Consider the following 18,251-nt stretch of genomic DNA (forward strand, 5'->3'; position numbering starts at 1 on the left):
GATTTTCTGTTGTGTTTCTTGTCCATTGTCTTCTGAGGTGGAGTGCTTGCAAGAGAAGCCCGCTCAATACATAGACAGGGTCGATTAAAGCTGATTGTATCACATTACAGTAATGAGTTGGCAGTTGGAGGTATAGTTAAGAGTAAGCGGATGTAAAGCATGCAGACACAGCAGGAGGGATGTCATTACCACCACTACTACGACAGAAGCGAAGTCTTCTGAAAAGATCGTCTACACTCTTTCATGTGTCGAGCACTAGCACAGATCTTTGACTCAACCGACTTCGCACTCCGGTCAATCCGCCCACCCGATGGTCTTGTGGAGTTTGTGCACGACACGAAAGCACGTTTAGCCGGCGTGACTGATCAAGCTCAGATCTAGCGCTAAAGTTCTACTACGCGAGCACAGCAGGGGCGGCATAAATCCGGCTTCACCTTTTTAGAAGAGGAAGCAGTAAATGAGAGGTGCTTTGGAGGAAGATGATGGGGAGGATTTTTCCGCTAGATAGACATATCAAAGTGGCAAAATCAAAGGAAGCACATGCAACCCCAAAAAAAAAAATAACTGTCTGCTCTTGCCACACGATGAATCATTAACACATCCATGGAGCAAAAAGCTGCCAAAGGCAAGACACGCTCGGCCTGGGATGAAAGCTCATTGGCTCTACTGGGGTTTGCAGGAAGGCCAACGGGGGCTACTGTAGGTTTTAGCTTATAAAACCAAAACTGACTTTCTTTGCCGTTGTTGTATAAAGTTGTATAAATTCTGATCTGATTCCTATACATAAATAAAAGCTGAGATGGATGAGATAGAGGTATTCCTTCAACCTTCCAGCTTCCTGTCCCAAGTTCATAGAGAACAAGCTGATTGCCCCAGATTGAATCTAGATAGCTGGCACTGCTTCACTCCTGGAAAAAAAAAGATCTTGCATCTCTGCCCCATATTTCCAGATGAAAGAGGCCCGGAATCAAACGGTGTGAACCCCTCAGCCCTCTCCACTGATTCCATGGTAGGGCTGAGAGTCATCCACGCACCGAGAAAACCTACCGACACTCCCTCTTTATACTACGTACTTATACTGCAGTATTCTATACTCCAGCATTCTTACTTCAGCATTCCGTTTTCTTGCTGCCCTCAGTCTCCTCTTGGATAAAATGTCTCCTTACTGTGGCCAACAGACCCCTCCTCCATTGCTGTTGTTTGTTAGCATTCAAGGTGGCGTGGTTTCCATAATTCCTTGTTGTACTGCAGTGGAACCTGCTTAAAACGGTCCCGCTTATATCAACAGTCTCTCTATGTCACCCAACTCATCACCCTTTTATTACTAAAAAGTGCCCGCTTAAGGCCGTGTCCACGCAAACACGAATATCCAGTAGTTTATCAAAAAATTGTGTTATAAGGCACACACAAAATGAAACCAACACCTGTAAGACAATAACTTCATGTTCTGTTGTTAAATAAGGTTAAAAAACACGAGATAATGTGACATTTATTATGTCACAAACCAAAAAGCTCAGTTTTACTCATCCATGCACAAATGCCGAGTCTGCGTTTTTTAAACTCTTCACTCTTGAGTTTTCCAAAAGCTCAGTTTTAAAGAACAAAAACTTGCATTAGTGTGTGGACGAGAGCCCAAAAGACAAACAAAAATATGTGTTTTTAAGATAATAGTATTCATTTAAGTTGATGTTGAGGGGTCATTTCTGTAAAAAAGAGATCTGTTCATGGTCATTATCGCTGAGCACCTTGAAACAAATAATAATAAATAAATATACGACTGTCTGGTTACATTAAAATGTGCACACAGTGACTTCCTGTTCAGTGCAGAGTAAGCGTCAAAATAAATCTACCACAGCAACTAATAAAATACACCCATTTAATTTTTTTAGCTTGTTAGTCGCAGGAAGAAAAATGTGCGCATGTATGAAAACTTTATTGTCATGGCAGTCAAGACATACAGCAAAGTTACCACAGCAGCTGTTAGATAAGAGTATAAACTAGAATAAAAATAAAAATATGCACAAAAGAAGGAAAACAATGTCAACAAACTGTGGTAAGTTCTTTTATCGCCCATTCTCCTTATGTCTCTGGCCAAAGTCACGACTAAGTAGATGGCATCCCTGGATTTACAGTTACAAACTCTACCGCGGCGAGCTGAAGCGGACTGGACAGGTAAGGGGAAACACTGCTGAAGTGAGCAAACAATCCAGACTTTAACTATAAAAATCACAATCCAGCTCCATGAGAAGGAAGTAAGGTACAGTATCTTCCCATCTATATTACTCCTGTGATGGTTGCAAACTTACCAAAATTCGGTCCTCTGTTTTACCACCCTTGGTGTCCAGCTTAATTCCACAAATGAACTTGATGGACGACATCTCAATAATCTTCCTGATGCTTTCTGTGGATGAAAGAGAGATGTAATTTTAGTAATGGCTTTTTAGCACATTGCCGTGATGCAATGCAATGCAATGTGACCCATCAATGTTTGTGAACTCAACTTGATATCATTTGTTACCAGGCTGGCCTTTGAATGGATTGTACATGTGCAACGCTCAGCAGAGACAGAAAGGAGGAGAGATGTCTTACTCTTGAGCTGCTTTCATCATCAACAGTGAGGTGCTGCTTTCTATTTTTACTGCAGTAAATTATGGTAATGGTAATGGTTTATTTGTTCCGGACATGCTGAAAAAGGTACACTGAGGAACATCACATGTTTACATTTGCACAATTTAACAGACTCTGAAAAGGTGTAGGAAGATGCAGAATTTATTTAATCTCCCTTCTTCTGTGTTTTATATTCAAAATCTAAAATATGATGAATAAAGTCCTCTTTTCGAAAATTTTGTTGACAAAAATTGGCATGTGGCAGTGATGTTGCTCCATTAAAAAAATTACAAAAAAAAATCAAGTATAGATGACCTTGTGCCGGCCTGCAGCACTCCGGAACCTAGGGTAGACTGGGAGCAGCCCTACTAAGCCTACCCAGGACTTAAATTAAGAGGTGCTTGGTTAAATCCTCACTAAAAGAGCCATTAGGACTAATTAACACAGCATGAGTGGTCATTAGAAAACACAAAATACTCCGAATTTACAACACTTTTGGGCGTTGCTCAGGTATTATTGCTGACCAGATGCATTGAACATCTGCCTCAGGGCCCCCTCACCACCACCACCACAACAACCACTCCTCCTCCTTCATATGGTGGCTTACTGGCGTGGATTAAGAAGAAAAAACAAAAACTAACACACACACTCATATACAGTATATATATATATATGAATAAATCACCTCCATATTGCCTAAAAACCATGCACCCGTGATTTCTTCCCCTCAATTCAGGCCAATGCAGATGTTATTTGAAAGAACCTGCATGTTAAGGACCATATTTCCCTCCGTGCATTCTGCACAAGCATGCATGCACAGAAAAAAAGGATGCCATGACAACAACTGCGTGTGTTCGGTCGCTTGAGAGAAGCGGGCACTCCAAGCAGGAGGTTCGAGTCCGCAGCAAGGCGGACTACAAGACCCACCTGTCATGTCCTTGTTCACACACACGAAGCCGAAAGCGGTGATCTCTTTCGCGGCCATGGCTGCAGCTCGCAGTCCTTCTTCTTCGTCGTATGTAGCCACCCTCTTCTTCTTCTTCACCCTCCCTTCTAGCTCCCCACCTCAGTCACACACAAAAACAATGGTCTGTCTTGCAGGCATTCCTGCAGAGCATCCTCGCTTCCTGGAAGAAAACCTATGGATGCTGGGAGAATGGATGTGAGGGAGGAGAGGACGTAAAGAGGGAGGGAGACAGGAAGGGAGGAGGGAGGGGCGGGGTCACCTGTGGGAGAGTATTTACGTTTTAAACGTAAAAAGTTGACAAATTTAATTTGGAGAAACCAAATAAATAAGTAAAACATGAACACGTTTATTCAGTTGTCCATTAATTGATTAAAATCTGAAATATAATTTGATCATTTTGAAGAATCTATTTTTTTTCTCTCATGATGGTTTTGCTACAATCTACCAAAAGAAAAAAAACACTGTACTGTATTTTTTATTTTTTTTAAATACATGCTATGTGTCAATGAAGAGACAGATTTTACAGACGGTTTATCCGCAATTTTAGCAGCAAGGCCAAACCTGTTACAAGGCTTACATCCACTAAAGTACCTTTTGTAGGGACCCCAGAAGCGGAGACAGCATTCGCTAAGCTAAAAGTACTATTTACTACTGCTCCAGTACTATCTAATCCTGATCCCGCTTTGCAATGTGTTGTAGAAGTGGACGTGTCAGATACAAGAGTGGGAGTGGTCCTGTCCCAGGGTTTCCCAGTGGACCAGAAGCTCACCCATGTGCATTCTTCTTGCGTCGCAGAACCTCTGCTGAGGGTAACTACGACTTGGGAAATAGGGAGCTGCTGGCCATCGTTTTCACGTTGCAGGGTTGGAGGCATTGGTTGGAGGGCGCGGCCCTTCCATTCCTGGTGGTAACCGATCACAAGAGCACAGCACAGCGCAAAGATTCAATTCACGCCAGACACGATGGTCCCTATTCTTGACTCGTTTTGACTTTTCTATCTCTGTCTGCACCAGGAGCAAGTCGTCTCATCGTCCGCCTGCTGGGCTCCTGGGGCCGCTGCTCATCCCTTCTCTCCCTTGGTCTCACATCACACACTGGACTTTATTACTGGCCTTCCCCATTCTCGTGGCAACACGGTCATCCTTAATGTGGTCGATCGGTTCTCCAAGATGGCACACTTCATTGCTGTGCCTAAATTGCCGTCGTCCCTGGAGACAGCCCAACTGCTGGTGAGACATGTGTTCCGCATTCACGGCATACCGATAGACTTGGTGTGGAAGACCTTCTGCAGCGCGTTGGTGCTTCGGCCAGTCTATCTTCTGGTTACCACCCCCAGACCAACGGCCAGACAGAGAAAGCGAATCAGGACTTCGAAGCGGCGCATCGTTGCGTATGTCACCGACACCCTTCTTCCTGCTCCTCCCACCTCTCTTGGGTTGAGTGTGCCCACAACTCACTTGTTTGGCTACAGGTATGTCACCCTTTAAATCTGCCTTCAGGTATCAACAATCTTGAAGCGGGTATCCGCTATTTACCTCTCAGGAGGCTCTCAGGTACCAGCAAGAAGTTTTGGTTTGTGGGACCTTATGTCATCGATTCTGTCATCAACTCCCCCTCGATGAAGCTCAAGCTGCCGCCGTCACTCAAGTTGCACCTGGTCTTCTACGTGTCCCGCCTCAAGCCTGTGACCACCTGAGCACACCTGAAGGCAATCATGATCAGGCTTTCATAAGCCATGCTGGGAGACTCACCTGTTGCCAGATTGTTACCTTGACTTCGTTCATTCTCTGCTCAACCATTGCTTTGTGTTGTGCTTCCATGTGTGTAGCTACTTTCTGTACACTTGCTCTACTAGCATTTTGGGTAATTTGTTCTGCTTAGCTTTCTCCTTTTGTTATCTTGCATTTTTGGTTAGCTTTTTGTATTTTTACTCTGTTAAAATTTACACTCAACAAAAATATAAACGCAACACTCCCATTTTTTATGAGATGAACTCAAAGATCTCAAACCTTTTCCACATACACAATATCACCATTTCCCTCAAATATTGTTTCTAAATCTGTGATAGTGAGCACTTCCCCTTTGCTGAGATAATCCATCCCACCTCACAGGTGTGCCATATCAAGATGCTGATTAGACACCATGATTAGTGCACAGGTGTGCCTTAGACTGCCCACAACAAAAGGCCACTCTGAAATGTGCGGTTTTATCACACAGCACAATGCCACAGATGTCGCAAGATTTGAGGGAGTGTGCAATTGGCATGCTGACAGCAGGAATGTCAACCAGAGCTGTTGCTCGTGTATTGAATGTTCATTTCTCTACCATAAGCCGTCTCCAAAGGCGTTTCAGAGAATTTGGCAGTACATCCAACCAGCCTCACAACCGCAGACCACGTGTAACCACACCAGCCCAGGACCTCCACATCCAGCATGTTCACCTCCAAGATCGTCTGAGACCAGCCACTCGGACAGCTGCTGAAACAATCAGTTTGCATAATCAAAGAATTTCTGCACAAACTCTCTCAAACCCTCTCAGGGAAGCTCATCTGCATGCTCGTCGTCCTTATCGGGGTCTCGACCTGACTCCAGTTCGTCGTCGTAACCGACTTGAGTGGGCAAATGCTCACATTCGATGGCATCTGGCACGTTGGAGAGGTGTTCTCTTCAAGGATGAATCCTGGTTTACACTGTTCAGGGCAGATGGCAGACAGCGTGTTTGGTGCCCCCCCCCAATAAAACAAAACTGCACACTTCAGTGGCCTTTTATTGTGGGCAGTCTAAGGCACACCTGTGCACTAATCATGGTGTCTAATCAGCATCTTGATATGGCACACCTGTGAGGTGGGATGGATTATCTCAGCAAAGGAGAAGTGCTCACTATCACAGATTTAGACAGATTTGGGAACAATATTTGAGAGAGAAATGGTGATATTGTGTATGTGAAAAAGGTTTTAGATCTTTGAGATCATCTCATAAAAAATGCGAGCAAAAAACAAAAGTGTTGCGTTTATATTTTTGTTGAGTGTATGTTAACTTCTGTTCCTGCTTGGCTTTTGCCAGCAGCGCTTTTTGTTCTCTGGTTAGTGTGACTTCCCCCGCTAGTTTTAGTTTGTATTTTGTTTTTGTATGTAGCCTTCTCTGCATTGGGGTCCAATCACCATCAGGTGAGCTCCCTTTCTCGACGCCAGCCACTGGATGAAACTTTCACAACTCTTGCCTAAAACATCAAAGCTGTTCATTGTTTGGGCAAAAAAGTGTGCTTTTTTTTAATATCCAGATGTGGAATATTATTAATGCTACTGCTGATAACGGCTATAATGCAAAACACAAGTGTATGCTGACATGTTAGCAGTGATTAGTAGTCTAGGTTGCGGTCAATTGTAATCATAAATGTGATACTGGGATGGTTTTATGTGACATAGTTTGAATGTAAGATGTCTTAAGTGTATATTCTCTTTGTAATATTACATTCATTTGACCCTGTCTGGACTTAGCTCCCGCTTGCTAAGCTGGAGGTTCACAGCTGTCGTTGAACTGTTATAATGTGCCTTAACTAGATATTGAATTAATGAATATAGAAATCATTATATTAACCAAATTATGTATTTAAATTGAAGTGTAATATTGTACAAAAGCCAAATAATTAAAGTTGGTATTACAGAATACTGTACAGACAGAACTAAGTAACCGAGGCAATATGTTCTGATGACATGTCCTTTTACTTGAAAAGTGGTTGTGAGGCTCTGTTTTTGTTACGTGAGGCTCCGTCTGTTTGTCACAGGAAGGAAATGTCTCCACCAAGATGACCATCTCTGTCTGCTGTGACTGTCCACTGTCGCTCCCGAGACTGATGCCACGACTCCAAAAATTGAAACACGCGAGTCGGACAAGACAAATTAGCGATAAAAAAAACATAGTGTACTGTATATATACTGTACAGTGTTAACTTTTTTTTTTTTTTTTGGTGAAATAGATCCCAAAACGCTGGAAGGAATGAACATCATCCTCATGTCGTCACTGTTTGGTGAGTACGTCTATCGACAGTATTTACATCATGAACATTATTTGTTTGTGTGTGTAATAATTGCTTGAGAAACAAATGCTTTTTGATGACTTATCTAAAACTCTTGCCACTGTTAGTATCCCACTGCAGGGAAATGTGGAATCAGGGAAATACATTACGGTACATTCATGTCCCTCTACAGCTTCCCAAAGTGGGGTACCCCAGGGGTATGCAAATTGTCACAGTGGTCTAGTGGTGAGCAAATTCATTACACTGTGTGCACAATTATTAGGCAAATTAGTATTTTGACCATATTGTCATTTTTATGCATATTTTCCAACCCCAAGCTGAATAAACTTGAATGCCTATTGGGTTGAAGCATACCAGGTGATGTGCATGTGTGTACTGAGGGAGGGTGTGGCCTTAGGAGATCATCAGTTCATTTATCCGTTTCCTTTGGCATATTCCTAAACTATAATTGTAAAACTAATTGTGTTCATTTTTGAGACAACCACTGACATCACAGATGGGCAATGTACAGTAACTTCCGGTTCCGGTTGCCATGTTGTAACCTAGCTAATTGAATGCTCTGTTATTGTCTACAACTATGCATTTCTCTTGTGAATGGAAATGATTTAATTAATGAATCGCGTGCTGTATGTGGGTTTGTGTGTGTGTGTAACAGCAAAACACAGAGTGCATGCACATTCTTTGCGTTCCCATGGGGACAAAGAGACTGTAAATTTAGCTTAACGAGTGAGAAGTGCTGTGTTACATCAGTCTAGCAGCAACATTATAGTGTGCCCCTGTATAGAAGGTCATTAACAGTCTTATTCATTTTATGCTTGACTGGCAGCAAAGCACATTACACACTATGCAGCCTGTTTTTTTGTAAAAGACCAAGCTGAGACTGTATGTGTAAAATAAGTTCCTTCTATTTCAGGTGTAGCAGCATTTGTGCTTCCAGCTACAGCATCTAAAGGTAAACACAATGACACATTAATTGAAAGTCCGTCAGAAAAGAGAGTTATTTGAAATGACAAAATGATCTGAGGCCTGTTATGCCTATAGCAATACATTGCAACATGCACTTTGGACACCCCTGCTCTAGGAGCATGGGGAAAAAAATGATACAATCTACAGTAAAACCCATGCCCCCATCAGTTACACAGACATTAGTATGAGTGATTGATTGTTTCTCACCATTCGCAAAATAACACCATAAAAACAAGTCTACTTTCAAACCAGAAGACTTGAAGGTCAGCGTATCCGTGTGGCCGCCGGGGTCAGAGGTCTTCCTCGAGGAGTGCGTGCTGTTGCAGTGCACGGTGGCGTCGAACTCCACTTTCGTGTGGCGCTACCGCTGGTTCCGGCACAAACCCGACACAGTCCAGAAGACTCAAGAGAACCCACGGCACATGGTCTCTGGAGGCAGCTACTCAATCACGGCTGTGACGTGGGAGGATGCAGGGAGTTACTGGTGTCGGGCCGAGCGTTCCGACAGCAACGGCACCGTGGTGCTCCTGAGTGGACCCACCACGCTGAGTGTGTCTGGTGAGTAGGAGAACAGTGGCATCAGATTTGAAACAAAACCTTTGCATGTTTATGTTATATCAGGCATAGTAACAGTCACTGTGCAATGGACTGCATGCTCTGAGGTCTTGCCTATCAGCAAAGCATAATCACGCATATTGACCTGTGCACTGTACAATTTTACTACTTAATTTTCTCATGGCCGTTGCGACACACTATACCATTTTAAATATATCATTTTTAGTGTCTAAGAATTTGTTTGGACAGGGACACAACTCAAAATGTCCTGTTCTTGAAGATAACTGTGAAACTAGATGAATGAAAGGAGCACTCCTGTCCTGGCCACGAGCTTATCACATTATCCTCCTCTGGGAGGCGCCATACGGCTAAAAATAAAAACGTCTGAAAACCCTCCAAACACAGAAATGATCAAAACCAAACCCACACAAAACACCATAAAACAAACGCAACAGGAAAATGCTGATAATTATAAATGCCGCAATCGCATACTCGGCAAGCTCAAAAAACAAATGCAAAAGAAAAATGATGCCAAAAACACACACACAAACCTTTAAAACACATGCTTGACAAAATTGTTGCTAAAAAAAACCCAGTGGCTCATATTTCAACTGCACATATACTAGTTCAGGGGTCACCAACGTGGTGCCCACGGGCACCAGGTAGCCCCCCACGACCACATGAGGTGCCCGCAAGCCTGCTTTTCATTCAGCTTTTCAGTTAATAATGAAAGAACTGTTGAAAGAAATGCATTCTGAAATACAAAATGAGAGTTGTGGACACCAGCATTTTGTTAATGTTCTGGTAAAACAAGCATATTTGCTTTGTTTGGGTTTAAAATAAGCTCTGAAAATGTTACAAAAATGAGTAGCTCTTGGCCATTTTCATTTTGTAAAAGTAGCTCTCACAAGGAAAAACGCTGGTGACCCCTGTACTAGTCAGTGCATCCAGTCAAGAAACAAAGTACAGGCTCATAGCTGATAAGTCACAGTACAACATAAGAGCGGCTGTCATTTAGCACACAAATAAAAAAATAAATAAAATCCTTAGCTTAAAACACTCTCAATGCACAACACAATCATTAAACTTATTTGTTTATAAATCTCACACTGAACAATGAACAACTTCATGTCCCTCTCTCTTCTTTCTTCCTAGTCTCTATAATATTGTAGAATATTACACCCAGGTGTTGAACAGAGACATAAAGAAAAATGTACCTTTTCATTCCGCCCCTTCAAAAGTCAGCCAGCTTTCTTGAATATATTTGAAAGACGCACATCCCTCTGGTGTGGCTCTCCTGGTGCCCGGGCTAACTTCTGTTTTGTTATTTGAACTTGCATTTTATTTTGCATTGTGTTTTGGATGTGATTCTGTTTGGAGCGTTTGAATGTTGCTGCACATTTGCCATGTTGGTCACTGTATATAGAAGCTAAAGATCACTTAGTCCAGTGCAAACATACATTTAAATACAGTAGTTAATGATTTGACAGACTCACGCTGTACGTACGGCTGTATGTATTGTATACTGTATGTCCTGTGCCACCCACAGCACTGCAACCACTTTACAAATAAGATAATACATTGACATTGTCAGAGAGGGATAAATTCAACAAAATGTTTGTTGTAGTTGTAGTTTGCAGCGATGTACTACATCATGCTGATATGTTTGAACATTATGTAGCTATAATTCTGCACAGTCCTCATCTTGGTATACATTTACAGTATGCTCTTGTGACTATTTTGTTCTCATAATGTTACAGCAATATCTCTTTTTCTTGTAATGTTACAACTTTACTCTTGTAACGTTACACATTTTTATTGTAATACGGCAGTTACAACATGTTCTTGTCATGGATATTACCGTAGAATTTCTTGGCGTTATTTTCGTATGATTTACAGTTTTTTTTTTTCTTGCAAACTTGGGGGGTCCAAGAAAAAGATAAAAAACAAAGAGTAAAAATGCTTAATGCAATGAGAAAAGGCTGATATTTTGATACAATAATATGCTTTGTCACCTACAACACAAAGCTGACATAAAATTAAAAAACTGAATTAGAAGTATCAAAATGGCCTGTGATGATCCTTGGTTCATGAGCATTTAATTGATTTGTTGCTTTAATTCTTTGTGTCTGCCTCAGAGCTACTTCTTCCCTCACTCACTCTGACACCAAGCACACGTCACATGTTCATTGGTGACACCTTCACCATCCGGTGCCCTGAGCCTCAGACAAGTTCCTCATCTTGGGTGCTGAGGCAAACCTCCCCCAGCCACGGAACAAGGACCTATGACTCCAAGACTGCTGCATGTTCACCGCTGGAGGGCTCTATTGGTGCAGCCAGATCTGGCACCTGTGTCCTCTCTGCCGCGAGGAGGCATGCCGGGCTGTACTGGTGCGAGGATGCTGAAGGCCGCAGCAAGGCCGTCCACATCACCGTAAGCTGTGAGTCTTGTAAAGATGGGAACACAGCATAACACGTAACACATCTTACTGTAGTCTTTCATCGTGTCTGTGTCCCGCAGCTGGTCCGGTCATTATGAGGACTCCTGCCTTTGCTGTACCACAGGGGAGTAGTGCCGTCTTATCCTGTCACTACTGGAGAGGCAACCACACTAAAAGCACATTTTTCAGGAATGGTATTGAAATGTGCACTACCAGTTCTTCCAGTCCTGGTAGAGACATAAAGCTGACCATAGCGAATGTGACAGAGGCGCACCAAGGCTTCTACAAGTGTGCTTCTCAGGACAGAAAGCTGGAGAGCGCAGAGAGCTGGTTATCAGTTAGACGTAAGCCATACATTGTTGTGTTTTTTTTTGTGTTGCAAGTTAGTCACTAAAAGCTTACTGTTGTGTGTTTTAGGCCACTCATTATCTGCCGATTTGTCAGCTGGCTCCAATCCTGGTAAACTGACTTTGACCATTGTTAGCTTGGGTTATGGCCATTGCTTCACACTACATCGCTTCACTTTTAGTTTGCACTATAATACTTTGACCCTACTGCACAGTAGTCAGCAACCTTCAGCATCAAAAGAGCCATTTGGGCCCGGTTCCACCAAATTGTTCCTCCTGGCGGAGTGATGAGCCACACCTGGTGGTGTTTCTTAAAGGTCATCCCATACTTAAAATCAGCTATGAAAGTGCCGCTGTTTCACTATTTAACTAATTCAGAGATGGCTTCACCATTTATTTCGAACCTATGAGTTTCTCGAGGGGACATGGGGAAAAAAAATTAAGAAAAGAGCATCCCCTGATGATATTATCCATCTCTAAGTGAGATCGATTTTCAGATGAGGGAATACGCTAGATATGCTCACGCAAGCACCAGAAATAAAATGCAATATAAAATACTAAAAATTAATGTTAGCTGATGTAAATGTCATTGCCGTCCTTGCGTGAACACTAAGCCTGTTAGTCTTCTTATATTCCAATATTTGCTGGAGGAATAAACACTCTGAATAAACACTCTAAAACACTTGTTTTATTATAAAAAGGGGGGGGGGAAGTCTCCACAAAACACGTCACACACAAAACACTGCCATCTAGTGGTCACGAGATACAGATTCAAATATTTTGTCAACTTATAGCATTAAAAACAAAAGTTGTTGCTCCAATGTATATATTTTTTAAATGGATAAGTGTTAATATGTCAAAGTTGTGCAATTTTGAGTGTTGATAAATGAAAAGACTAGTAGGGTATAGTTTTTATAATAATCAGTGTTAACTTGCGCATTCGGGCATGTGTTACCATGTTGGCCACGGAAGACCTGGGTTCAATTCTCTGTTGGGCATCTCTGTGCAGAGTTTGCATGTTATCCCCGTGCATGTGTTGGTTTCCTCCCACACTCCAAAAACATGCATGTTAGTTTAATTGGCGATTAGTTGTCCATAGGTATGAATTTGAGCGTGAATGTTTGTCTATATGTGCCCTGCGATTGGCTGGCGACCAGTCCACGGTGTACCCCGCCTCACGCCCGAAGTCAGCTGGGATAGGCTCCAGCATACCCAGCCTGGGTTTGTGGAGCTACTTTCGCCGTATACCCCCTCGGTCTCTCAAGCTGAGAAGGGTGAAGCGGCTGCTTTTCCTCGTCGATGTAGAGGTCATAGGGGGATACTGCTAGGCACAGCTACCTCTCTCTCGTATCTTAAATCGGAAAACTTCCACAACTTTTCAAAAAAAAAAACGGGTAAAAAAAAAAAGGATTTTTGCGAGATCTTGCAAAAGTTCCATGTTCAGAGCAGATGTTGAGTTTCTGATATGACTGTTTACTTATAGCACAAGCGGTGCACACAAGTGAAAGAATCTGATGTACTGGCTCCTTTCGAGTACCACTACTCAAAGAGATATCTTTCCAGCAACACAAGCTCGAACCGGATGTTAGCGTTTTATTTTCAAAAGATGAACCGAATAACCATCATGGAATCGAAAACTGGTTCCTGTAGTTACAGTATCACTTTATACCGCTACATTTGTGCGGTAAGGGATTATTTTTACGATGTGAAGGCAAGCCATGACTGGAAGTGTGTCCTGTAGCTTCACATAGATCTTGCAAAAGTATTACTTTATCTTGTAATATTTTACTGATTTCGGATCAGCTTTCACAATAAAAATGTTTCAGTTCCACTACCACTCTCCATGTTGCTTGTCATTGTTCATTAGCGACAAAGGAAGCTAACAAGCGAAATTTTTGACCAGCGTGGTTTCTCACCGACTCAACACTGCCTCTAGCACTTTGGTGCAGAATTGCTTGGCACATGCTCAACTCTGAACACAGAACTTTGAAATGCTCAGGACGGCGTCAGAAGTGACTGCTTAGTGACTACACAGAAGCATAAACCAGCTGGAGCCACAGCAGGAGGATAAAAGAGACCTCTGCCCTAGTACATACAGGCGGTCTCCGGTTTACGGCGTTTTCGTAGTTACGTATGCACTGCCGTTAATACTGTACAAGATAAAATAAAGTAGTTACTTGGTCACGGCAAAGTAATGTGAAACCGGATGAATACATTGGCGCACTGGCGGATAAAAGCGTCGCTACACCGAGGAAGGAGAATGTCACTTTCCTTCTTTTTAGTTAACTATTTAGGTTAAACCTCCATTATGACTCCCAAGGCTACCCAAGACTTGTCTGGGGTAGCGCGTGAAAGTAAAATTGAAATACACTCAGTGGATAAAGCAATCTTGGTTGCATGCGTGGTACAAGCTGCTGAAATGTAGCAAACATCATGGAGGATAAAGATGGTGTTCTTGAACATGTGAAAGGCTCTGCTCCTATAGAAAGGACAGTGATAACGGCATAGTAGTCTCATTATTGAAATTTCCTCCTCCCAATAAGCCTGTCTCTCACGTTTTGTAACACCCGCCCAGTGTGCAAGAAAACCACGGGGATAAAAGTAAGGAATTCTCTTTTTTTATTCCGGTTTCATTTAATTATTGTATGTTGTATTTTTATTACTCTATTTTATTTGTATTTCATGCATTATGTGTACAGCGTGAGTGACTTAGGAGTTAAATTAGGTATAAGATTCGACTTAAAAACTCGACTTACATCACAGTCTAGGAACAGAACTTGTTTGTAACCTGAGGACTACCTGTATTTAAACAAATATGAGTGTTTTTTCTCAACAGGATATTGGATTGGTTCATGCGTTTGTATCCTCTTCATCCTGGTGGCTATCTGGCTAATTCATTACTTCAAGTAGGTGGCCTTTCAAAGACATGCTGGGTGTCCAAAGTGTGGGCATAGCTCGTTTTTATTGGCCCTCAACATATTGTAAAAATAAAATTGAGTCATTTTTAATGAGATATATTATTAGATATAACATTAATTTGCTATGTCACCTATGACACTAGGCTAAGATGTGGATGTTTTATTCAGACAGCTGACCATATATTGACCTACATTGGATTGGTTTAAGCACCTTCACATATTCATTCATTGTCTGAGTCCATGCTAACCACTAGGCCACCATGCAGCCTAGTTTTAGCACCTTTAATGTACATAATGTATCACAGTGGCCGCCACATGCTTTAGTTTTCTGTATGCGGTGCTCGTTGGAAAAAGTTTGGACACCCCTGATATAAGACATCCGAGTTCTCACTGGGAGACAAAAGGCATTTGAGGGACTGACAATCATTTTGTCGTTTCATGTGAAGGTACAAGATGATCTACACCCAGAGCTGTTGGACGCCTTCTGGTGAGGAATCTCCAGCGACGGCGCTTCCAGCCACCAAGCAGGATGTAACAGAGGTACAATGGGATCTGTCCTGGATGGAGATGTCCAATCTACTCTCGCACACATGAAGGTTCTCTCTCACCTCTATTATGGATAAGCAGCTGAGCATTTACAGTACAAGTCTATGTAGCATACTGTAGTAATCCTTTGATTTGTCAAATATGCACCAACAAGCTAAATGGCAGTTTAAATGATTTCATTTCAAAGACTCAGCAGTCTGAATTTGTGTGTGACATTTTTGCATAAAACACATTTACTTCATATTTGTTATATACAGTATGTCCAGTATGGATTCTTGTCTTTGTGTTGCCGTGCATCCTTGTTGGTTGGCAGTGTGCGTTTTACATCTTTTCCCACTCAATGTGCTTGTCAGCTCGCCTCGCCTCCTTGAGTCTCTTAATCTTGGAATCTTGGAGATAAATAAAGTATCTATCTTCAACCAACCCCCTGAAGAATATGTATTTCAGCCAAGTACCCCTTAACAAGAGAAAAGCATTGTTGGTTGAAAAAAAATATGTAAAACACAGCACTGGAGTATCACTGTCTAATTTATTGCTGTTTAAAACAGTGCTTTATCCATCCATCTTCTTCCGCTTATACGGGGTCAAGTCGTGGGGGCAGAAGCCTAAGCAGGGAAGCCCAAACTTCTGTCTCCCGGCTACTTCGTCCAACTCATCCCGGCAGATCCCGAGGCGTTCTTAGGCCAGTTGAGAGACATCGTCTCTCCAATGTGTCCAGGGTCTTCCCTGAGGCCTCCTACCAGTCGGATGTTCCCTGAACACCTCCCTAAGGAGGCGTCCGGCAGGCATCCTGAGCAGATGCCCGAGCCATCTCACCTGGCTCCTCTCAATGCGGAGGAGCAGCGGTTCGACTTCGAGCTTCTCCCGGATGACAGTGCTTCTCACCTTATCTCTAACGGAGAGCCCAGCCACCCTACGGAGAAAACTCATTTGGGCCACTTGTACCTGCAGTCTTGTCCTTTCGGTCACTACCCAAAGCTCATGACATTCTGCTATCTAGTGGAGGAGCACTGAGCGTCACGAGGAGTTGGAAATGAGCCTTCAGCACAAGCAGAACAGTAAGTAAGTAAGCAAGTAAGTAAAATTGACTTATGTAGCACCTTTCACAGACAAAGTCACAAAGTGCTTGACAATCATTTTAAAAATCACAAATAAAACAACACAGTCACATCAGCCCAATCAGAAAGCTTTAACAAATAAACATTTAAGTTGGGATTTTAAATCATCAACAGAGTCTAATGAATGCAGAAAGAGAGGAAGATGATTCCAAAGCCTCGAAGCAACAGCCTGGAAAGATCGGTCTCTTCTGGTCCGGAAACGAGTATGTGGAACCATCAGTAGTTTCTGATCCACAGACCTCAGAGTGCGAACGGGGGTATAGGGCTGAATCAGATCACTGTAAAAAGGGACCTGACCATGCGCCGCTCTAAAAGTAAGAACTAGAATTTTAAAATGTTTTCAATAGGAAACTAGCAGCCAATGACGAGTTTTTAGAATGTCCTCCTATTTGCGGCAGAGTTTTGCACCAATTGTAGGCGAGATAGCCCTTTCTTGCCTAGACATGAGAAGAGACTATGACAGTAGTTGTTGTGGAATAATAAGAGGCACAACACAACTCGTATGCAGTTGAGGGAAAAGGATACCCCGTTTATTCCGTTCACCCTTAAATAGACACAGTGAACAATAACAATGACGTGGATTACCAAAACATCGTCCTTCCTTGGACCTGTTGGCAGGTCGCGAAGAAACAAAGTCATGAATGATTAGCTCCAGATTGTCATGTGACACCATGTTTGTGACTTTGGAAATTTTTCTTAATTGAAACAGTTTCTCATCAGCTGTTTACAGTGCTGCTCTAATGACATGTCCCTGTCAAAAGTAACATCCCAGTTTCTTAGGGACGGTTTTCGATAATTCGCCTGAGTCACTTAAGTACTGCTTAATTCCTGGGATTGAGTCATCCGGGGCAATAATCAGTGTTTCAGTTTTGTTAGCATTTAGCTGCAGGGAGTTAGCACTCCACCAATGCTTGATTTCCTCTAAACAGCTTTTCAGGGAGTCAAACTTGTGAACCTCAGATGAATTGAAGGAGCAGTAAAGCTGGATATCATCAGCAAACAGATGGTAAGAAACATCCCTGAATTTTTGGATGATCTTTCGCAAGGGGAGCAGATACAACACAAAGAGAGTACGACCCAAAACAGAACCTTGAGGGACGCCACACAGCAGTTCTGCTGAATCAGACTCTACTTTGTTCACTGCAACACTAAAGCTACGGCCAGATAGTTAGGAAGCAAACCAAAGTAGGACTGACGACAGACCTACATGATGTGTCAGCCTTCCCAACACGATCTGGTGGTCAACTGTGTCAAAAGCTGACGACAGATCCAGAAGGACCAAGACAGTGCATTTCCCTGAATCGACATCAGAATATCACTCAGCACTTTCAGTAAAGCAGTTTCCGTGGAGTGAAATTTACAGAAACCAGATTGAAATGCCTCATGGATATTATATCGGTCAAGATGCTCAAAATCCACCTTCTCTAAGATCTTAGACAAGAACAGGAGCTTGGAAATAGGCCTGAAGTTGTTGGGGTCAGTCAGGTCCAACCCTGCCTTTTTTAAATAAAGGCTCCACTATAGCGTGTTTAAAAACATTGGGAAACACACCTGAAGAGAGCGAGCATTTTTACCATTTTAGTAACCCAGGGACCAATAACAACAAACACTTTTTGAAAAAGGCCTGAATTGAAGGACATGGGATAAGCATGAAGAGTGTTTCATCCTGGATACCAGGGCCGAAATATCCGCAAGTTTCACTGCCTTAAATGCCGGGGGCAAGCTCACCGACAGCAGAGGTACCACATGAA

General features: G+C 42.5%; 2 protein-coding genes across 4 annotated transcripts in view; one reads left to right on the forward strand and one right to left on the reverse strand.

The window, feature by feature from the left end:
* LOC129188654 (capping protein, Arp2/3 and myosin-I linker protein 3-like) overlaps positions 1 to 3,773 on the reverse strand; it is a 40,221-nt gene extending 36,448 nt beyond the window's left edge. For both annotated transcript variants that reach the window (XM_054789495.1, XM_054789494.1), the window contains exons 1-2: positions 3,535 to 3,773; positions 2,307 to 2,401 (exon numbers count right to left, since the gene is read on the reverse strand). In XM_054789495.1, coding sequence (XP_054645470.1) covers positions 2,307 to 2,401; positions 3,535 to 3,592 — 153 coding nt within the window. In that variant the 5' untranslated portion in view covers positions 3,593 to 3,773. The remainder of the gene's footprint in view (positions 1 to 2,306; positions 2,402 to 3,534) is intronic.
* On the forward strand, positions 1,851 to 16,050 carry LOC129188656 (sialoadhesin-like). 2 transcript variants are annotated; one of them, XM_054789499.1, is made up of 11 exons: positions 1,851 to 2,619; positions 4,274 to 4,481; positions 4,588 to 5,045; positions 7,358 to 7,600; positions 8,523 to 8,561; positions 8,828 to 9,133; positions 11,269 to 11,571; positions 11,652 to 11,915; positions 11,989 to 12,030; positions 14,755 to 14,824; positions 15,283 to 16,050. In XM_054789499.1, exons 4-11 carry the CDS (start codon positions 7,570 to 7,572, stop codon positions 15,428 to 15,430), a joined length of 1,203 nt encoding a protein of 400 aa, XP_054645474.1. In that variant the 5' UTR covers positions 1,851 to 2,619; positions 4,274 to 4,481; positions 4,588 to 5,045; positions 7,358 to 7,569; the 3' UTR covers positions 15,431 to 16,050. The 2 variants fall into 2 exon arrangements, with proteins under 2 accessions (XP_054645474.1, XP_054645475.1); XM_054789500.1 differs by lacking the exons at positions 1,851 to 2,619; positions 4,274 to 4,481; positions 4,588 to 5,045 and adding an exon at positions 6,654 to 7,005.
* Positions 16,051 to 18,251: the final 2,201 nt, after the last annotated feature.

This window comes from Dunckerocampus dactyliophorus, chromosome 10, assembly GCF_027744805.1.
Source record: "Dunckerocampus dactyliophorus isolate RoL2022-P2 chromosome 10, RoL_Ddac_1.1, whole genome shotgun sequence".
Classification (NCBI taxonomy): domain Eukaryota; kingdom Metazoa; phylum Chordata; class Actinopteri; order Syngnathiformes; family Syngnathidae; genus Dunckerocampus; species Dunckerocampus dactyliophorus.

Bases quoted from the DNA above. Each gene is read 5' to 3' on its own strand.
- LOC129188656 (XM_054789499.1), top strand. From the start codon at position 7,570: ATGAACATCATCCTCATGTCGTCACTGTTTG. The intron at 7,601-8,522 runs GTGAGTACGTCT...CTTCTATTTCAG, and splicing joins CCTCATGTCGTCACTGTTTG to GTGTAGCAGCATTTGTGCTT. The intron at 14,825-15,282 runs GTAGGTGGCCTT...TTTCATGTGAAG, and splicing joins TGGCTAATTCATTACTTCAA to GTACAAGATGATCTACACCC.